General features: G+C 39.9%; 1 protein-coding gene across 10 annotated transcripts in view; it reads right to left on the bottom strand.

Moving 5' to 3' along the window:
- Window positions 1-15,403, bottom strand: part of Robo1 (roundabout guidance receptor 1) — a 1,035,706-nt gene that overhangs the window by 63,833 nt on the left and 956,470 nt on the right. For all 10 annotated transcript variants that reach the window (XM_036203231.1, XM_036203233.1, XM_036203229.1 and 7 more), the window contains 7 exons: window positions 14,645-14,850; window positions 13,271-13,352; window positions 12,957-13,125; window positions 12,455-12,621; window positions 5,950-6,071; window positions 5,000-5,231; window positions 3,834-3,955 (listed from right to left, as the gene is read on the bottom strand). In XM_036203231.1, coding sequence (XP_036059124.1) covers window positions 3,834-3,955; window positions 5,000-5,231; window positions 5,950-6,071; window positions 12,455-12,621; window positions 12,957-13,125; window positions 13,271-13,352; window positions 14,645-14,850 — 1,100 coding nt within the window. The remainder of the gene's footprint in view (window positions 1-3,833; window positions 3,956-4,999; window positions 5,232-5,949; window positions 6,072-12,454; window positions 12,622-12,956; window positions 13,126-13,270; window positions 13,353-14,644; window positions 14,851-15,403) is intronic.

Genomic DNA, 15,403 nt, shown 5'->3' with positions numbered 1-15,403 from the left:
ACGAAGGAAACTTTAAAAGTCATTCTGGGCCTTGACCTAATTCTGAGACTATTCTAGTCAGATTGCATATTGGCCGTGGCTGCTTAAATGTAGTTTTAACGTTTTCACAGGTACTTTTGTTATATACAATCATAAGAGTCTATCCTATTTGTCCCTGTGCTTTTTCCAATCTTGGTCTCAACAATTCTCAGACAATCCCTCCTCTTTCTCGCAAATTGGACTCCTGGAGCTCCATGTGGGGCCTGGCCAAGGATCTCTGCATCCACTTCCATCAGTTATTGGATGAGAGTTCCAGCACGACAGTTAGGGTGTTTGGCCATCCGATCACCAGACTAGATCAGTTCAGGCTTTCTCTCGACCATTGCCATTAGTCTATAGTGGAGGTATCATTGTGGATTTCTGGGGGCCGCACAGGGACAAATAGCCAAACTAATGGAAACACATGAATTATGAACCAAAGGCTGTGGAGCCCCCAGCTGGAGCAGACCCTCGCCTGTCCTTAGAGCATGAGCTGGCTGTTTGGAACCTTGGGCTTACACAGGGACACATGCTCAGCCTGGAAGGAGGGGACTGGACCTGCCTGTACTGAATCCACCAGGTTTAAATGAATCCCCAGGGGAGTCTTTGCCCTGGAGGAGATGGGAATGGTGGGTAGGGGGTCGAGGGGAAGGCAGGAGTGGGGGCGGGAGGCGGGAGGACAGGGGAACCCATGGCTGATATGTAAAACTGAAACACAAATATCCATATATAAAAAAATTTGAAATAAAAAAAAGAGTCTATCCTATAGGGAAGTGGTTTTCAACCTTCCTAAGCTGTGACCCTTTAATATAGTTCCTCACGTTGTGGTGACCCCCCCAACGATAAAGTTACTTTTATTGCTACTTTATAATTGTAATTTTGCTACTACTATGAATCGTAATGTAAATATCTGTGTTTTCTGTTGGTCTTAGGCAACCCCCTTGAAAGGAATGTTTGACTCCTAAAGGGGTCACAACCCATAGGTTGAGAACCACTGATAGAGGGGCTGGACATATGTCTCAACAGTTAAGAAAGTTTGCTACCTAATCACAGGAATCACGAGTCCAGAGTTTAGATTACAACCTATATCATTTAGTCCATAAACATCTGTAACTCAATTTATGAGGGATCTGATATCCTTTTCTTGCTTTGATATGTACCCACACTCACATAAATAAATACATAAAACAAAAAATTTATGAAAAAAAAATCTTATCACATAAATTGGTCAGTTTCTCTCTTAAGGCTCTCATGGGCCCACTTCATTAGGTTTTTGTTCATTTTCTTAAGCATGAAGAAATTTTCACGAGGAAATTAAAAATTATTCTGCAGAAGGCTGTGAATTATTATTTATATGAAGAAGAAGAATGTATCTGTCATCCTCTGACAATCATACTGCAGGAGTAACTCCATGTGACCAGATGCCATAAAATATAGGAAGTGCTGAGCCTGGTACCTCAGGACAGAATTAACCAGAGCTAACACATCGCATGAACATCGAAACCAAGACACAGTTGTCTGGGAAGGCAGAAGGGCTCCCGAATAATTTAAAATATTTCATACAAACAGGTTGGTGTTGAAAAGGAGTAAGGGTCACCTTAGGGTTTATCTACAGTATGGTACGCTGAACTGTGATCAATAAGCAATATTGACAAACAGAGCTTCCCTATAAATTGAAATATTAATTTCTGCTTTGTAGCCCATTGGGAAATGAATAGAATAACTATATACATTTGCTGCAAGAAAACTCTTGTAATAAAAAGGTAACTGTGTAGTCATGAACTTTGATAGTGACATGCAATAAGACTCAATCTGCTTAGGAAATTGAAAGTTTGACTACACTCTGAGCCTGGCTTTAAGGGTCATTGAAAGATTAATCATAGAACAATAATTTTGAATAAATAGATATAAGGGATGATATTTTTATTGTTCCCACAAGGAAATGATATCTAGAATAGTTCACAATACTCTGGGTTCTCTGAAATACCCTCCAGCAGTAGGAAGGACTGGCTAGGATGGACTATTATCTAAACTATACTAGGAACACAGACCTAAAGATGATCAAAACACCAATGTGTCTATCACTTGGCCAATAAACTTTAACTCTTTCTTTGAAAGTTTCTATGCCTGCAATATAGTTTGAATGCACAATGCTCACAAATGGTGAGTCATTCTATCCCGACTTGACCACTGGAAAGAGACTCCTTTGTGAATTTTTCCCAACAATTACATTACACAGCTGAACCGAAGCCACAAACTGATTTCGTACCAGTCAATCAGGTTCTGAAAGGCATTTTATTATTTTAAATTGACCATGAAGTTAAGTGAAATCCATCCTTGCACATTTCTCGAGGAGAGAAATGAGTTCTGACTCTTAGGGGAAAATGTCTACGTTACACAATTTTCCTTGGGAGCCAAGACATCATCAAATTTTAGGCTCTTTTATGAATGCTTCTTCTACAGCCTGCTTCCCTGGGCTGAAATATAGCATCCTGTTATATCCTAGTACTGAAAAAACCTTAGACTTATGAGAAAGCATTGAAAATGACGGCCATTTTTATCTTTTAATGAACCAGTTACAAGTGAAAATTTTATTCAAAATGCTTTGAAACATCTATAGTGTATTTATAGCAGTCTTCAAAAATACTGTGTTCTGTGTGTGTTTGTGTGCATATGTGTGTGTGTATGCGTGCCTGTGCGAGTGTGAGAGTGTGTGTGTGTGTGTGTGTGTGTGTAGCCCTGAGTTTGTCTTTCTCAGTCACTCTCCAGGTTACTTTTTGATACAGCATTTCTTAGTGAACCTGGAACTACTCCGGAGTCAGCAAGCCCGGGGCAGGGCTTGTCTCCTGCTGGGCTTACAGGCAAGTATCCTATTTCCACCTTTTCCAGTGGCTTCTGGGTCAAACCCAGGCCACTATGCTCAAGCTGTAAGTACTTACCGACCAAGCCCTCTCCCCGGCTATATATATATATATATATATATATATATATATATATATATATATAGTTTGTTAGCAGAAATGCTGGAAAAGCACACACTTCTTTTCTATTGAGATGCTCCTGATTTAACCCACCAGCTATTTGTTTACCACTACACTAAAACACAGATTTCATCACTATTCTATACTACAGATTCATTACTAGGCCAAGTTCACATGCTATTGAGTAAATCTAAAGTTTATAATGTTTTTTATTTTTAATGAATGTATTTGTACAGAATAAATCTTAGTAGAAACTGTCCATCTTAATGGGCTGAAGAACTATTACTACACAGGCAAAAATAATTATTTAGAATCACTGGGTAAAATTACTTGAGAAATACACTACATATCTCAAAAATGTATAGCAAACAGAATTTTGTTCAGAGACTTCAAATTCTTCATGAAAGATAGACTTCCATGCATAGAAAAGCAATTTTCCCCAACCTAACTGTAAAGTTCTAAATTTTGCAGGTGTCAAAGAGGAAAAAAAAAAACTTCAAAAATAGAGTAACCCAATTCTGGGTGATGTATTGAAAGCCACATTTTGGGGATAAAAAAAAGTATCAGGAGCATTAAAATGCCTATTTCTATGAGATTACATAAGCAAATATTAAATGACCACTTACAACCTTTCTTTTAATTTTTACTTATTTATTTTCCAAATAGCTTTTCTAGTTATGGACAATTACTTCACGATACGCATAGAACTTCAGAAATAATTTTACATGTTGGCAGCTGGGCCAGCAGATGGCGACAAAGGACAACAGACAATTCGTACAGGTTTCTTTTCCTGTGAGCCTTGAGGGCTGCCAGTGAATTCACTAAGCGAGTTACCTTGTATTCTTGAACCATTCCATTCTGAGTGTCTTCAGGAGGTGGCTGCCACGAGACAAGGATTGCCGTACCGTTTCCGTCATTCTTTGACACAGTCACACTTCGGGGAGGGGCACTTGGTGCTATTGAATTGTAATAAAACGTAGATAGAGCGTCGTGTAGAACACACAGCACTCAAAAGCACACAGTAAACATGCAGGCGCTACATGTTTTGAATAAGAGTATCACCCAGCCCTAAAGGGCTCCAAACTACAAGTTTTCTCCACGTTACACGAAGTCACTGACACTGTGAATTTTTCATAGCTAGTTATAATTACAGCACAACACAGCTCAGGACAGAGCAGCGAGCTGGATCGGCAAGCAGATACATCGGTCGGGCAAGCCTGTCCACCTTAGTTATATCCCTGGATATAATGGTAGAAGGAGAAAAAATACTCTTTCCATGTCTTCACCATGATGTCATATAGTTATACACATGCACACATAAGCAGACTAGCAATGTATCTCTAAAAATTAAAAACATCCTAGTACAACATCTATTCCTTGTAGCCCGTCACCCAAATCTCATATTTTCTCCTTAAAATGTACAAAAGTAGGAAAAAGAATGCTGCTTTTTTATGTTTAACTATAACCCATCATTTATAGATTATGTTCCAATTAGAGAAAATTCTTTTTTTAAAAAAAAAAAAGGAAAAGTATATGGTGACATGAAACTCTTTATATTTATGTGAATACTGTTTTTCAGTTCTCAGTTATAGGGTGGAAATACCGGTTTGCCAAGAACTAAGGGATTTCTTAGCATGAGGAAGCAGGAGAAAATGTGGACTCTGGAAAGTCCAGGCAAACCCAGATATTACTCACCTTATCTACACCCCGTTAAACATAAGCTCCCATGGATAAAAAAAGCGAGCAAACCATGCGAAATCCCATCTTTGAATTTTAGTAATAGTGTTCACCTTTGCCCACGTTTTGTGCAGGTCACCACTGAAGCAAGTCACTCACTATGGGATTTGGTTTGTTATACTTGCAAATAAATTCCCATAAAAAATAATTTAATGTGCACAGATTAATGATAAACATCATTGCTAACTTTTAAACAACTTCCATTAATTCAAAAGCACAGGAAACATGTTGCATGCCCTGGAAGCCCACTCCATCATACTTACCTTCTTCTAAGGTTTTGGCAAATTTGATTTCGCTGTCTGCTCCTTGAAACTCATTAAAAAATGGGCGAGCCTTAATCTCATAGTTGACGCCTTTTCTGAGATCAGGGATCACCACACTATTTTTGGTTGGGGTCCTCACTTCAAAAACTAACCACTCAGATTCACCATGGCTGGATCCTGATGGCCGATAGAGAATTTTATATCCTTGAATATATTGAGATTGTTGGTCCACCTATTACAATGATGGATAAAAATGGAGTTAGTCACACCACTTTACTGTTTGGCTACAAAGTAATAAAAATGCAACAAGTAGGGGAAAAAAAAAACAATGGGACCCCACAGTGTGGATTTCTAGTGCACAGCCGTAAGGAAGCATTAGTTTCTATGACAATATTATATATGTTTCAGCAGAAGCATGAGGTTTCACTATGGGTGGCACAATATTTAAGAGACATGTGGGCATTTTAGAGAAGGTGTTGTTTTTCCATTTTGGTTTTGGAAACCTACTAAGATGAAGTTGGAAGTGGATGGGAGGGTGGGAGTGGATCTAAAAAGCATGAGGGTAAGGGGTAGGGGGTGAATATGACCAAATACATTATATATGTATGCATAAAGTTCTCAAAGAATGAATAAAAAATATATTTTAAAAATCTGCTCAATACTACTTGGAAGTATTTCTAAATTAAAAGAAAAGAAATACGTGGCAATGTGCATGTCACATTTCATGAATTCAAATCCTTTGTGAGTCTATCCCTTGACATGTATATACATACATACACACATACGTATATAGTGTTAAGGGCAGATCATAGGCACTAGAATAAGCAAGGTTTGCATAGTAGAATTAACATTGGTGTGGAAGTGAAAAACGGGTGGTGTGAATTCTCTATGTATCACCATCTCACAGAAATCACCTGACTATTGAAAACAATACAAATGTTGTAACTCACTGTCCAGTGTACTTCCACTGAAGAGGAAGAAAGGATGGTGGGGTTGTGGAGGTGCAAGACGACATTCCCCAGCTCTCTCTGGACCTGCTTGTGGTCCACCCCTTGACTGGTTGGTGGGACATCTGCAACAATTCAAAACACTGTCAGGACCTATGCAATGCTCCTGCACTCCCTGAAAAGGAGAATCAGCGGAACTGTGAAGTCAGCCTGAATATAAAGAAAAATCAGCACAACTTATTGTGTGTGTGTGTGTGTGTGTGTGTGTGTGTGTGTGTGTGTGTACATATGCATAAATTTTCAGGGCCCAAGGAGGACATCAGGTGTTCTGCTTTATCATCCTGCCTTATTGCCTTGAGACAGGGTCTCTCAATGGATCTGGAACTAGGCTGACAGCCAGCAAACCCACCAATGAGCCTCATGTCTCTGCTCCATTCCCCACAGCACTAGTGTTACAGGACGATGTGGTCATGGTTGAGTTTTTTTAGGTGGATGCTGGGATTCAAAGACAGGTCCCCACACTTTTGGAGCAAGGCCTGTTAGCTCCTGAGCCATCTCGCCACCCATTAAAGCTTAACCTTTTTATAAATATCAGGAGAAGAGAAACAAAGAAAGAGAAGGTGGGCATGTCAGAACAAGCAGAAAACCTGTGTAATCCAAAAAGTGCAGGAAGCAAAGATAACAGTGGCAAACAGTAATTTTTAAGAGAGCCTTCTACCATGGAATGATCATTTTACTGCTGAGTAGCAGAGCTCTGGTACAATTCTCTCTGAGTGTGATACACCGCGCTGCAATGATCCTAACTATACAAGAAAGAGAAGAGTGGGGAGTTACAGCTGAGAGGATGGGGAAGGAAAAGCTAGCAAACACAGGAAGAGGAGATTGAAGGCAGAAAGCCGCTGAGCAACACATCTCCTAGGAGGAACTCGGACATTTTGTCAACTAAGGTAGACGGCGGTAACTGGCTATACAGCAAGGGGCACAGGAGCTACAGTTACGGTCTGATAAAATAAATCTGATTAGATCTGGGAGATTAGAGAACTTACCATCATTTAATTGACATTGGTTTAGTTTTCTATATTACATGGAGGATTTAATAATTTCTTCTCGGTCTCATGAATACTAAAATATTCGAGAGGAGATCAGGGACACAGTAAGAATCAAACAGCCATCTAGTGTCCTTTATGTTATACTATTTTGGGGAACATGGAACTGTCCCCCAAATTTGCTCGACTCCATCCTCAACAAAAATTGCCCATTGCTGTAGAGGCTTTCTAAAGTACAGCTGTGTTTCTTTGTTTCAAGTAGTAAAAGAAATGCATTTTAAAGAACAATAACAACAACAAAAAGATTTTGGGGGGGAGACTACAGAACCATTTATAGACTATCCTATTGAAACACATACACTTAGATGAAAGTTTTTGTTTGCTAAATGATAAAATATTCCCTGTCACAGGATAAGAAGCAAAACTACGAATGTTCAAATGAGATTTGTGACTCTCTCTGACAGAGTTCAGAGCACCAAGGTGGATGGATGGAAGAGTTGACAGGTCAACCATTATTAAACATCTGTGCCATCTGGCTGCCTGGGAGCCCTACCTAAAAGTCAAGCATATAAATAATCAAAATGGCTGGGCATGGCGGTACATCCCTTTAATTCCAGCACTTGGAAGGCAAAGGCAAATGGATCTCTGTGAGTTTGAAGCTAGCCTGGTATATGTAGTTAGTTCAGGACAGCCAAACCTACAAAGTGAGATTCTATCTTGGAGAAAAAACAAAAACATATATATTTAAGACAGGGTTTCTTTGTGTAATAGCTCTGGCTGTCCTGGAGCTAGCTTTGTAGACCAGGCTAGCCTCGAACTCACAGAACTCAAACTCTGCCTCTGGAGTGCTGAGATTAAAGGTGTGCACCACCGTCACCTAGATAGACTAGGACAGTTCTTGACTCTACATTTTCCACATTTTCTTATACTGCTGTCCAGTGCTGACCTACAGCATACCTAGAATCACAGCCTAGAGGGAAAACACTTAGCAGTGACTTGGCCATCTCAGGCACATCATCTTGTCTCTCTGCTCCCCATTGCTGCTCTGGATTTAGCTATCAACTCCAAGGCAAGAAGGAAGCAGTTGGAACAAGAAAAGCTAGAAACCAAACCTGGGTTTGGAGGAGTACCTTCCCCTGGGCAACAAAAGCTCTTGTGACTTTGGGAAGATAACTTCCTCCCATCACCCCAAGCCAGGGCTTTAGAGTAGACTGGAACTCTCCTACTGAGGCCCACCCCTAACTGCAAGGGAGATCACTTAACCTCAGTTCCTAACATGTCACAGAATGACTGGCAGCTAACCTGGTTTCTCATGAGGATTGGTAAAAGAAATGTATTGTGGTAAGGCACGAAAGGCATTTTATGGTTAGGCAGAGGTCAGGCCCAACTTAATGGACTGAGTCCCTAACTAGGACACATTATGTCTTCAGTTTATAACCAGTTGCCTCATAGGAAAGTTCCTATACTCAAAGAACCACTGGCATTTATGACCAAATTAAAAAAAAAAAACAAAACATTTTTCAAATGATTAGTGTAGTGGTTTGAACAAGAATGGCTCCCACAGGCTCACATATTTGAATGTTTAGTCACAAGGGAGTGGAACTGTTTGGGAAGGATTAGAGGAGGTGTGGCCCTATTGGAGGACGTGTGTCATTGGGTGCTGGTGGGCTTTGAGGTTACAAAAGCCTATGTTTTTTGAAAAGATCAGGCCCAGTGTCTCTCACTTTGCTGCCTGTGGAGCAGGATATAAAGCTCTCAGCTACTCTCCAATGCTAAGCCTGTCTGCTTTCTACCATGATAACAACCGGCTAACTAACCATCTAAAATTGGAAGCCAGCCCCCAAATAGCTGCTTTCTTTTGTAAGAGTTCCCTTGGCTATGGTGTCTCTTCACAGCCAATCAATCCCTTCAGGAAAATGATGGGATTGTCCTACCAAGTGTTATCATTTTGCAAGAGCAATTTATATTATTGTTGTAGAACATTATGTATCAGAAAGAAAATGGGAAAGTGACATCTAATAATGTATTTTTGAGATGCTTGTGAATCAGTCCCCTAAATGCATGATATTGTAAGTGCTCTTTGTCAACATTCAGAGATATCCTCAGAACAAACATTAGATATTTCTCAATCTAATTCCAAGTCCAGTATTATAACCCCCTATGCAATTATTGGGGGAGGACTGTCCAGGGAGCACTCACTGTGTATAATAACTAGTATGTTCCTTTTGAAAATTTTCTTTGCGCATGTGTGTGGGTGTGTGCATACACAGCTGGGTATGTGTTTGTGTGTAGGTACCTGTACATTAAGTGTGTGGAGGTAGGGAGTGAGCCTCACACGCTGGTTCTCAGGTACCATCCACTTTATTTTTTGAGTTAGTATCTTACCCTGGGAGCTGTGGCTCACCAATTTGGCTAGGCAGGCAGCCAGTAAGCCTCAAGGATTTTACTGTGTGTCTCCTCAGTGCTGGTATTACAAGCACACAGCACCATGTCTGACATGTCTTCACATGGATGCCAAGGACTGAACTCAGGTCCTTGAGCAGCACATACTTTACCTATTGCTATTTCCTCCCATACCCATAACTGGTATTTTGTGATGAATCCTACACACATACTGTAATATTCTATATATGTTTCCATTAAAAGTTAAGTTTCAAGAATTGCTCAATGTTAGGGCTTATAGTGTCAGAATCATACCCAAAGTAGCATTCTATCCCAACACAACCTATACAATCCCTACTTTACACCCGAACACCATCAACCTTGAAGCATCAAATTTTGAATTTTGCCAGGTTCATTCCCATGCCATTATCCTGAGGTAGGCTATACTGTGTCTCAATGGGGCTTAGTTACTTTCCCCAATTTTTCCTTTTCTGTTTGGAGCAAGAGAAAGTATGCCTTCCACACCACAGTCACCTACTATGATAAGGGAAGGATCTCATACTCTTCATGTGTTTTTGGATTTGGCTTAGCCAAATCAAGATTCTTGAATTTCTTTTACTAGAATAGATTTTCAGCTCTTCATTCAGTCCTACCAACTACTCTACCAGCTACTGTCACTGGTCTTCCCTTAGGAGACTGAAGAGTCAGGGCTGGGGTAAAGCGCAGCTTGGTGGTAAGACACTACCATGTGAATATGAAACCCTGGATTTGATTCATACCATCTTTCCAACCAAAATAAAAGAAAACCTCTTAAAAGTCCATCTTAAAATGTAGTGCTCACAGCCAACATATTACATAATTCATGATCCAACCAATTCAAAATAAAGGGGTAAGGATGACTAGATTCAGACATGATTCTGAAAATCCCAGTAAGGATGAATTTTGTTCATTTGGCAAGCACATCACTCAGTGAACTCAGACAGATCTTACAGTTAATTTCAACTGGAGTCTGTGCACTTCACTAAACCCTGACACACACACTCCTTAAGCTGGCCCGCTTGTTCCAGCCTTTTATAGTTAATTTTTCAAACCACAATTCAAGTACCAGATTTTTTAATTTGCTCTATTAATTTTAATCTTGTTAGTGCTGGCTCATCATTCCAAGCTGTCAAGATATATTTAATTGATTCTCTCATTTGGCAAACTTGCTACTTTTCATAGTGATATGATAGCTGAATTTTCTGTGAATCTTCTTTATTATTATTTTAGACACCGAAAGAAGCACAGGTTTGCTATGACATTAGACAGAAAAAAGTATCTTGCATGCATTATTACTTGTTAGTTAATAATCTTTGTCAACTCTGGAGAAGTGAGTTCATTTAGCTCCATTTTATAACCAAGGAGATGGGATGCTCAGGCATGACCAACTTGCTAAGAGCCACACAGCTAGACTGAGGAGATGAAAATACTTATATCAAAATGGTATGCATGTTTCCTTAGAAAGTCAGTCTCCAGGTGACACAGATCCATTTTATCATGCTGTTTTACTAGTTATGTGTCTGAAGGAGTCTGTTTCAACCCAACCAAGAGGAAAAGATGATGTTCATAAGACATAGGAACGATATCCTCATTTACAAATGAGTATGTCACAAACACAGTCCCATGAGTATGGGAGACTAGCATTAAGTCTGCTATCAACACTTTCCTCTAGGTTCACTGGACAGAGACTCTTCTAAGGGGAACAGGAGTTTAAATTCACATAGAAGCTGCCGGAGTTTCGACATTCTTTACACAGGCATATCTAGTACTGCAAACCTCACACTGTTTCAAGGCAGGCTCCAAGTACATGAAGGCTCCCCAGTAGGTGACTCACAATAGCAAATATGCCTATGCATCTGGGTGTGTTGATTTCATGCACAAGGAACAGACACGGACATGTTCGGCAATTCAGCTGACTCTCTCTGTGAGTTCTAAAGCAAAATGTCCTTCTTAAAAGACTGCTTAGCTGTACCCCAGGAGTAGCCAGAGCATGTGACATGGCTGCCGTCTGCCCTCCTGTACCAGGAAGACAGCAGCTTGAGTCTTTTAGGCTCTTTGTGAACAACTTGCTTCTCTCCTCATCTATAACTAGTCCACAGTTTTTCCTTTGGAAATGTTAACTCAGAGTCAGGGCTTCTGTGTGTGGGGAAATCATTTTCCATTTCCAATCGCCTTATTAAGATAAGAGACAGAGTATTTTTAATTATGATGACATTAAGTTTAAGGAAAAGGTAACGGTTGGCTCAAATAAGTGTACATTTTACTTCTATAAGAATTCTAAAATAATAGAATGAGTAAGAGGGAGACAGGGAACATAATCTGTCAAAAGAGGAAAATAATGTCAATCCACAGAAGATGAAAAGTAACATATTGAAAAGAAAATCCCAGCGAATAACACTTCAGGTTCTGCATGTGTTAAAACAGATAGTAGATGCTTCCAGTCTTGGTCTCTCACTTCCATCCAGTTTCCATCAAAATATGTGTTATTTTCCACTGAGATGTTTCATATCATGCCTCACGCAGTGAGAAAAAGAGATCAGAACAACTAAAGACTCAAAGGATTTACTCTGTGGCTTGCAGGAGATTGGTTACAAAGAGGTATGAAGACAAAGTTTCTCATGGTTACCTACTTCTGTGTGATTTTCACCGGTCATGCATTCACTAGGGTGGGAATTCTGAAAAATTATCTTGGAGGTTATATGGACTGAATTTTGGCACCAACAAATTTACTTGGTTTTAACTACAACTGTAATAGGGTCAAGATATTAGACTTTTAAAATTTACAAAATGGTAAAGAATATACAAATAGCCACAGGGTATTTTTAGTGGATTTGTTGTCTTATGTGAGGCGATTCCATATGTTATCAGTCTTGATAGAATCAGTCCAGAAAAATATAGTTTGTAGACATTGTATTGTATAGGGAAAAAAAAGGAATACTTTGCAAAGGTACAATCAAGCAAGTAACACACACATCACACCAGTATAATTATAACATCTAAGGCTAAGTAGGTATTTCAAGTTTCAGTCCATCAATATTTACCTTGTGTTTTCACTGGATCTGATATTTGGCTTGGATCACTAATCCCATATGCATTAGCTGCCCTCACCAGGAAAAGGTATATTGCATTAGGTTTGAGTCCTTTGATGGAAAATGTTTCTGTTTTCACATTTTCTGCCACAGTCTGCCAGCTGCTACCCGATGCATGGCTAAGGATGGATACATATGTTAGAACAAGAACACTGGATGCAACAATAACAGCAAAAAGAGAAAGAAAGGAAGGAAGGAAGGAAGGAAGGAAGGAAGGAAGGAAGGAAGGAAGGAAGGAAGGAAGGAAGAAAGGAAGGAAGAAAGGAAGGAAGGAAGAGAGAGAGAGGAAGGAAAGAAGGAAGAGGAAAGGAAGGAAGGAAGGAAGGAAGGAAGGAAGGAAGAAGAGAGAGAGAGAGAGGAAGGAAGGAAGGAAGAGGAAAGGAAGGAAGGAAGGAAGGAAGGAAGGAAGGAAGGAAGGAAGGAAGGAGCATGCAAGAAATCCCCCCCCCTCTACCTGAAGGCTTCTATAATATAAGACGTTGGGGTTGCTCCTGAGTTCAAGTTTGGCTGCCATGATAAAGTTACTGTGTTTTTGCTGACATCTGTGACTTCAGGCTTTGAGGGGGCGCTGGGGATTAAATTGGGGTCGGTGGGTCTTGGAGGTTGAACTGGAACTCCAAACTCTACCAGGTGTGGTGGGAAGAACACAAACATTTACACATACACAAATTGGCACATGAATGTAGGTAACCCAGTAGCCTGTCCCTCATGGACCAGGCCATTGGCTTTTGTTACCGAAAGAGCTTCACGACAAATGTGTGGACATACCCTGCACTTCGATGTAAGCACTCCACGTGGCCTCACCACTGGGGGTTGATGCAGTGCAGGTGTATCGGCCAGTGTCACCCAGCTGTGAAAGCAGATGGAAAAGAAATATTTGGAACAATCAAGAGCTTGCTGGGCTGGAAAAACAATTACAGGTTTGTATATGGTCCATGAATATGGATAACTACATTAAAATCTGCTAACCAGAAATGTCCCTTGAATTGAATACCTTTTTTTTTTTTTTTGAAATGTGGAGGAAAATACTGCATGCATACAGAAATAAACAACCTTTATATGGTTATCCTAACTGTTCAATGAAAAAAAAATTTTTTGCAATGCTTTAACAGGCTAGGTTTAGCATCAAAGATTAGGGACAAACAAATTATATTGTAACTTCTTAAATTACTCATTCTATCCCCCCTCTTATTATAAAACTTAAGTCAGTCTCAGAAGTATAAACAAAACCCTTGATGGAAAGAACACCCTCTCTCTGAAAATTGAAGCCTAAAATGTAAACCCTGGTTCAACCTGAAACTCAGGAGCAGCATGCTAAAGCCATATACTTCCTCTTAATCGAACAACTCTTCTCTTCAAATACTGTCATCTGGCTCTGGTCACGGCAAGAGCAATGTGCAACAGTTGCCGTGAAGAACATGGTAACCTTTGTGGCAGGCCAAATCAACTGTGATGTTGATCCAAAACTCCAAAGGAGCCACCCACAACACACAGCCAGGCAATAGAAGTGACTTTGACTTTGGCCTAATACTGTTGTTTCATATGTCTCAAAAGCCTAACTGATCTAAACCACAAAAGAAAAATCAAAATCAAAACAATATAAGGACTGATGCGAAATGTAGTGTCCCAGAAGGGTAAATTCCTACATTTGTGTCCACAAATCAGTGGGCTTCTCATCATTTAGCATTCTGATTCGACATGTATATTGAGTTAATACATGGCTTTATATGCCTTGTTCATGTATATTATAGTCTGTAATTGCAAAATGCTGAACCAAATAGTCACAACAGAAACACTTCTCAAGTCCACTGTGCATAAAGCAGTACTAGAAAATTTACCTTTCTAGTTAACTATAAAATGCCTTGTATCATAACCATATACACAGAAGGCATACCACCTCTCAGGTCCCCAATCACTTTCCTCAATACGTCTTCCAAAGCATTTTCTTCCACCTCCACGGGACCTTCAATTACTTGCAAATTACCTCAAGCACACACAGTGGCATGTCTGAACAAATGATGCATCCCCATAAAATGTGTTTTATTTATTATTTCATACAGGTTATGGTATTTTCAACACTAGTTGCTGCCGTTAAAAAGAAAGCAGAACCTCGCAGGAAGTCCACATGTCTTTGCAAGTTACCTTAGCGTAGCGGATCTGCAGCACGCCAGTCTCCAGCTGTTTGATCCGAGAATCTTGGGTTGACACAAGGACTCCATCCTTCCTCCACAGAATTGTCGGCACTGGGCTGCCTGTGGCCACACAGCTGAGGACTAAAGTACCATCCACTGCCACTGTCTGATTCACGGGACCTTGTCGAATGACTGGGGGTGGCCGGTCTGCAATCACTGCCAAAAGAAACAACAGGAAATAGATTTCTGCAACTGGAAGCAATTTTCTAATCATCTGAGCAACAGCCATAACTGTAGGCTTTGAAAAAAAAAAACTAAAGATAATTAAACAAGTAATTAAAGTGGAGACATGCATTATTCAGAATGCATTTGCATGATGCACTGATTAGGAATATTAAAATGAGATACAATGTGCGCCTTTCAAATGACCAACTAGGCCTGAGCACGTTGTATTATCTAGGGACTGCTCTAAACGCTCAGAAATTGAATAAGAGCTGTAGCTGGTGAAGAAGGGCATAGAGTGGCGAGAATAGAATACTGTAAACATGGGAAAAGCCCAAGAACTAGAAATATTTAGCACATTTACCCCATAGGAGTGTACGAGACAGATTTTAATGAATGAATCAAAGCCAACTTGATTTCATAATTGTTTTGTCTCCAACAACAACCACCGTCACCATGAAATAAAGCTGCCATGCCAGAACATTTGACAAGTTTGCATTTAAAAAGGTGCTTTGGACTTTCATTTATAGAATTAAACTTGCTGTCT

Source organism: Onychomys torridus, chromosome 12 (assembly GCF_903995425.1).
Source record: "Onychomys torridus chromosome 12, mOncTor1.1, whole genome shotgun sequence".
Classification (NCBI taxonomy): domain Eukaryota; kingdom Metazoa; phylum Chordata; class Mammalia; order Rodentia; family Cricetidae; genus Onychomys; species Onychomys torridus.
This window is presented reverse-complemented; position numbering and strand designations above follow the sequence as displayed.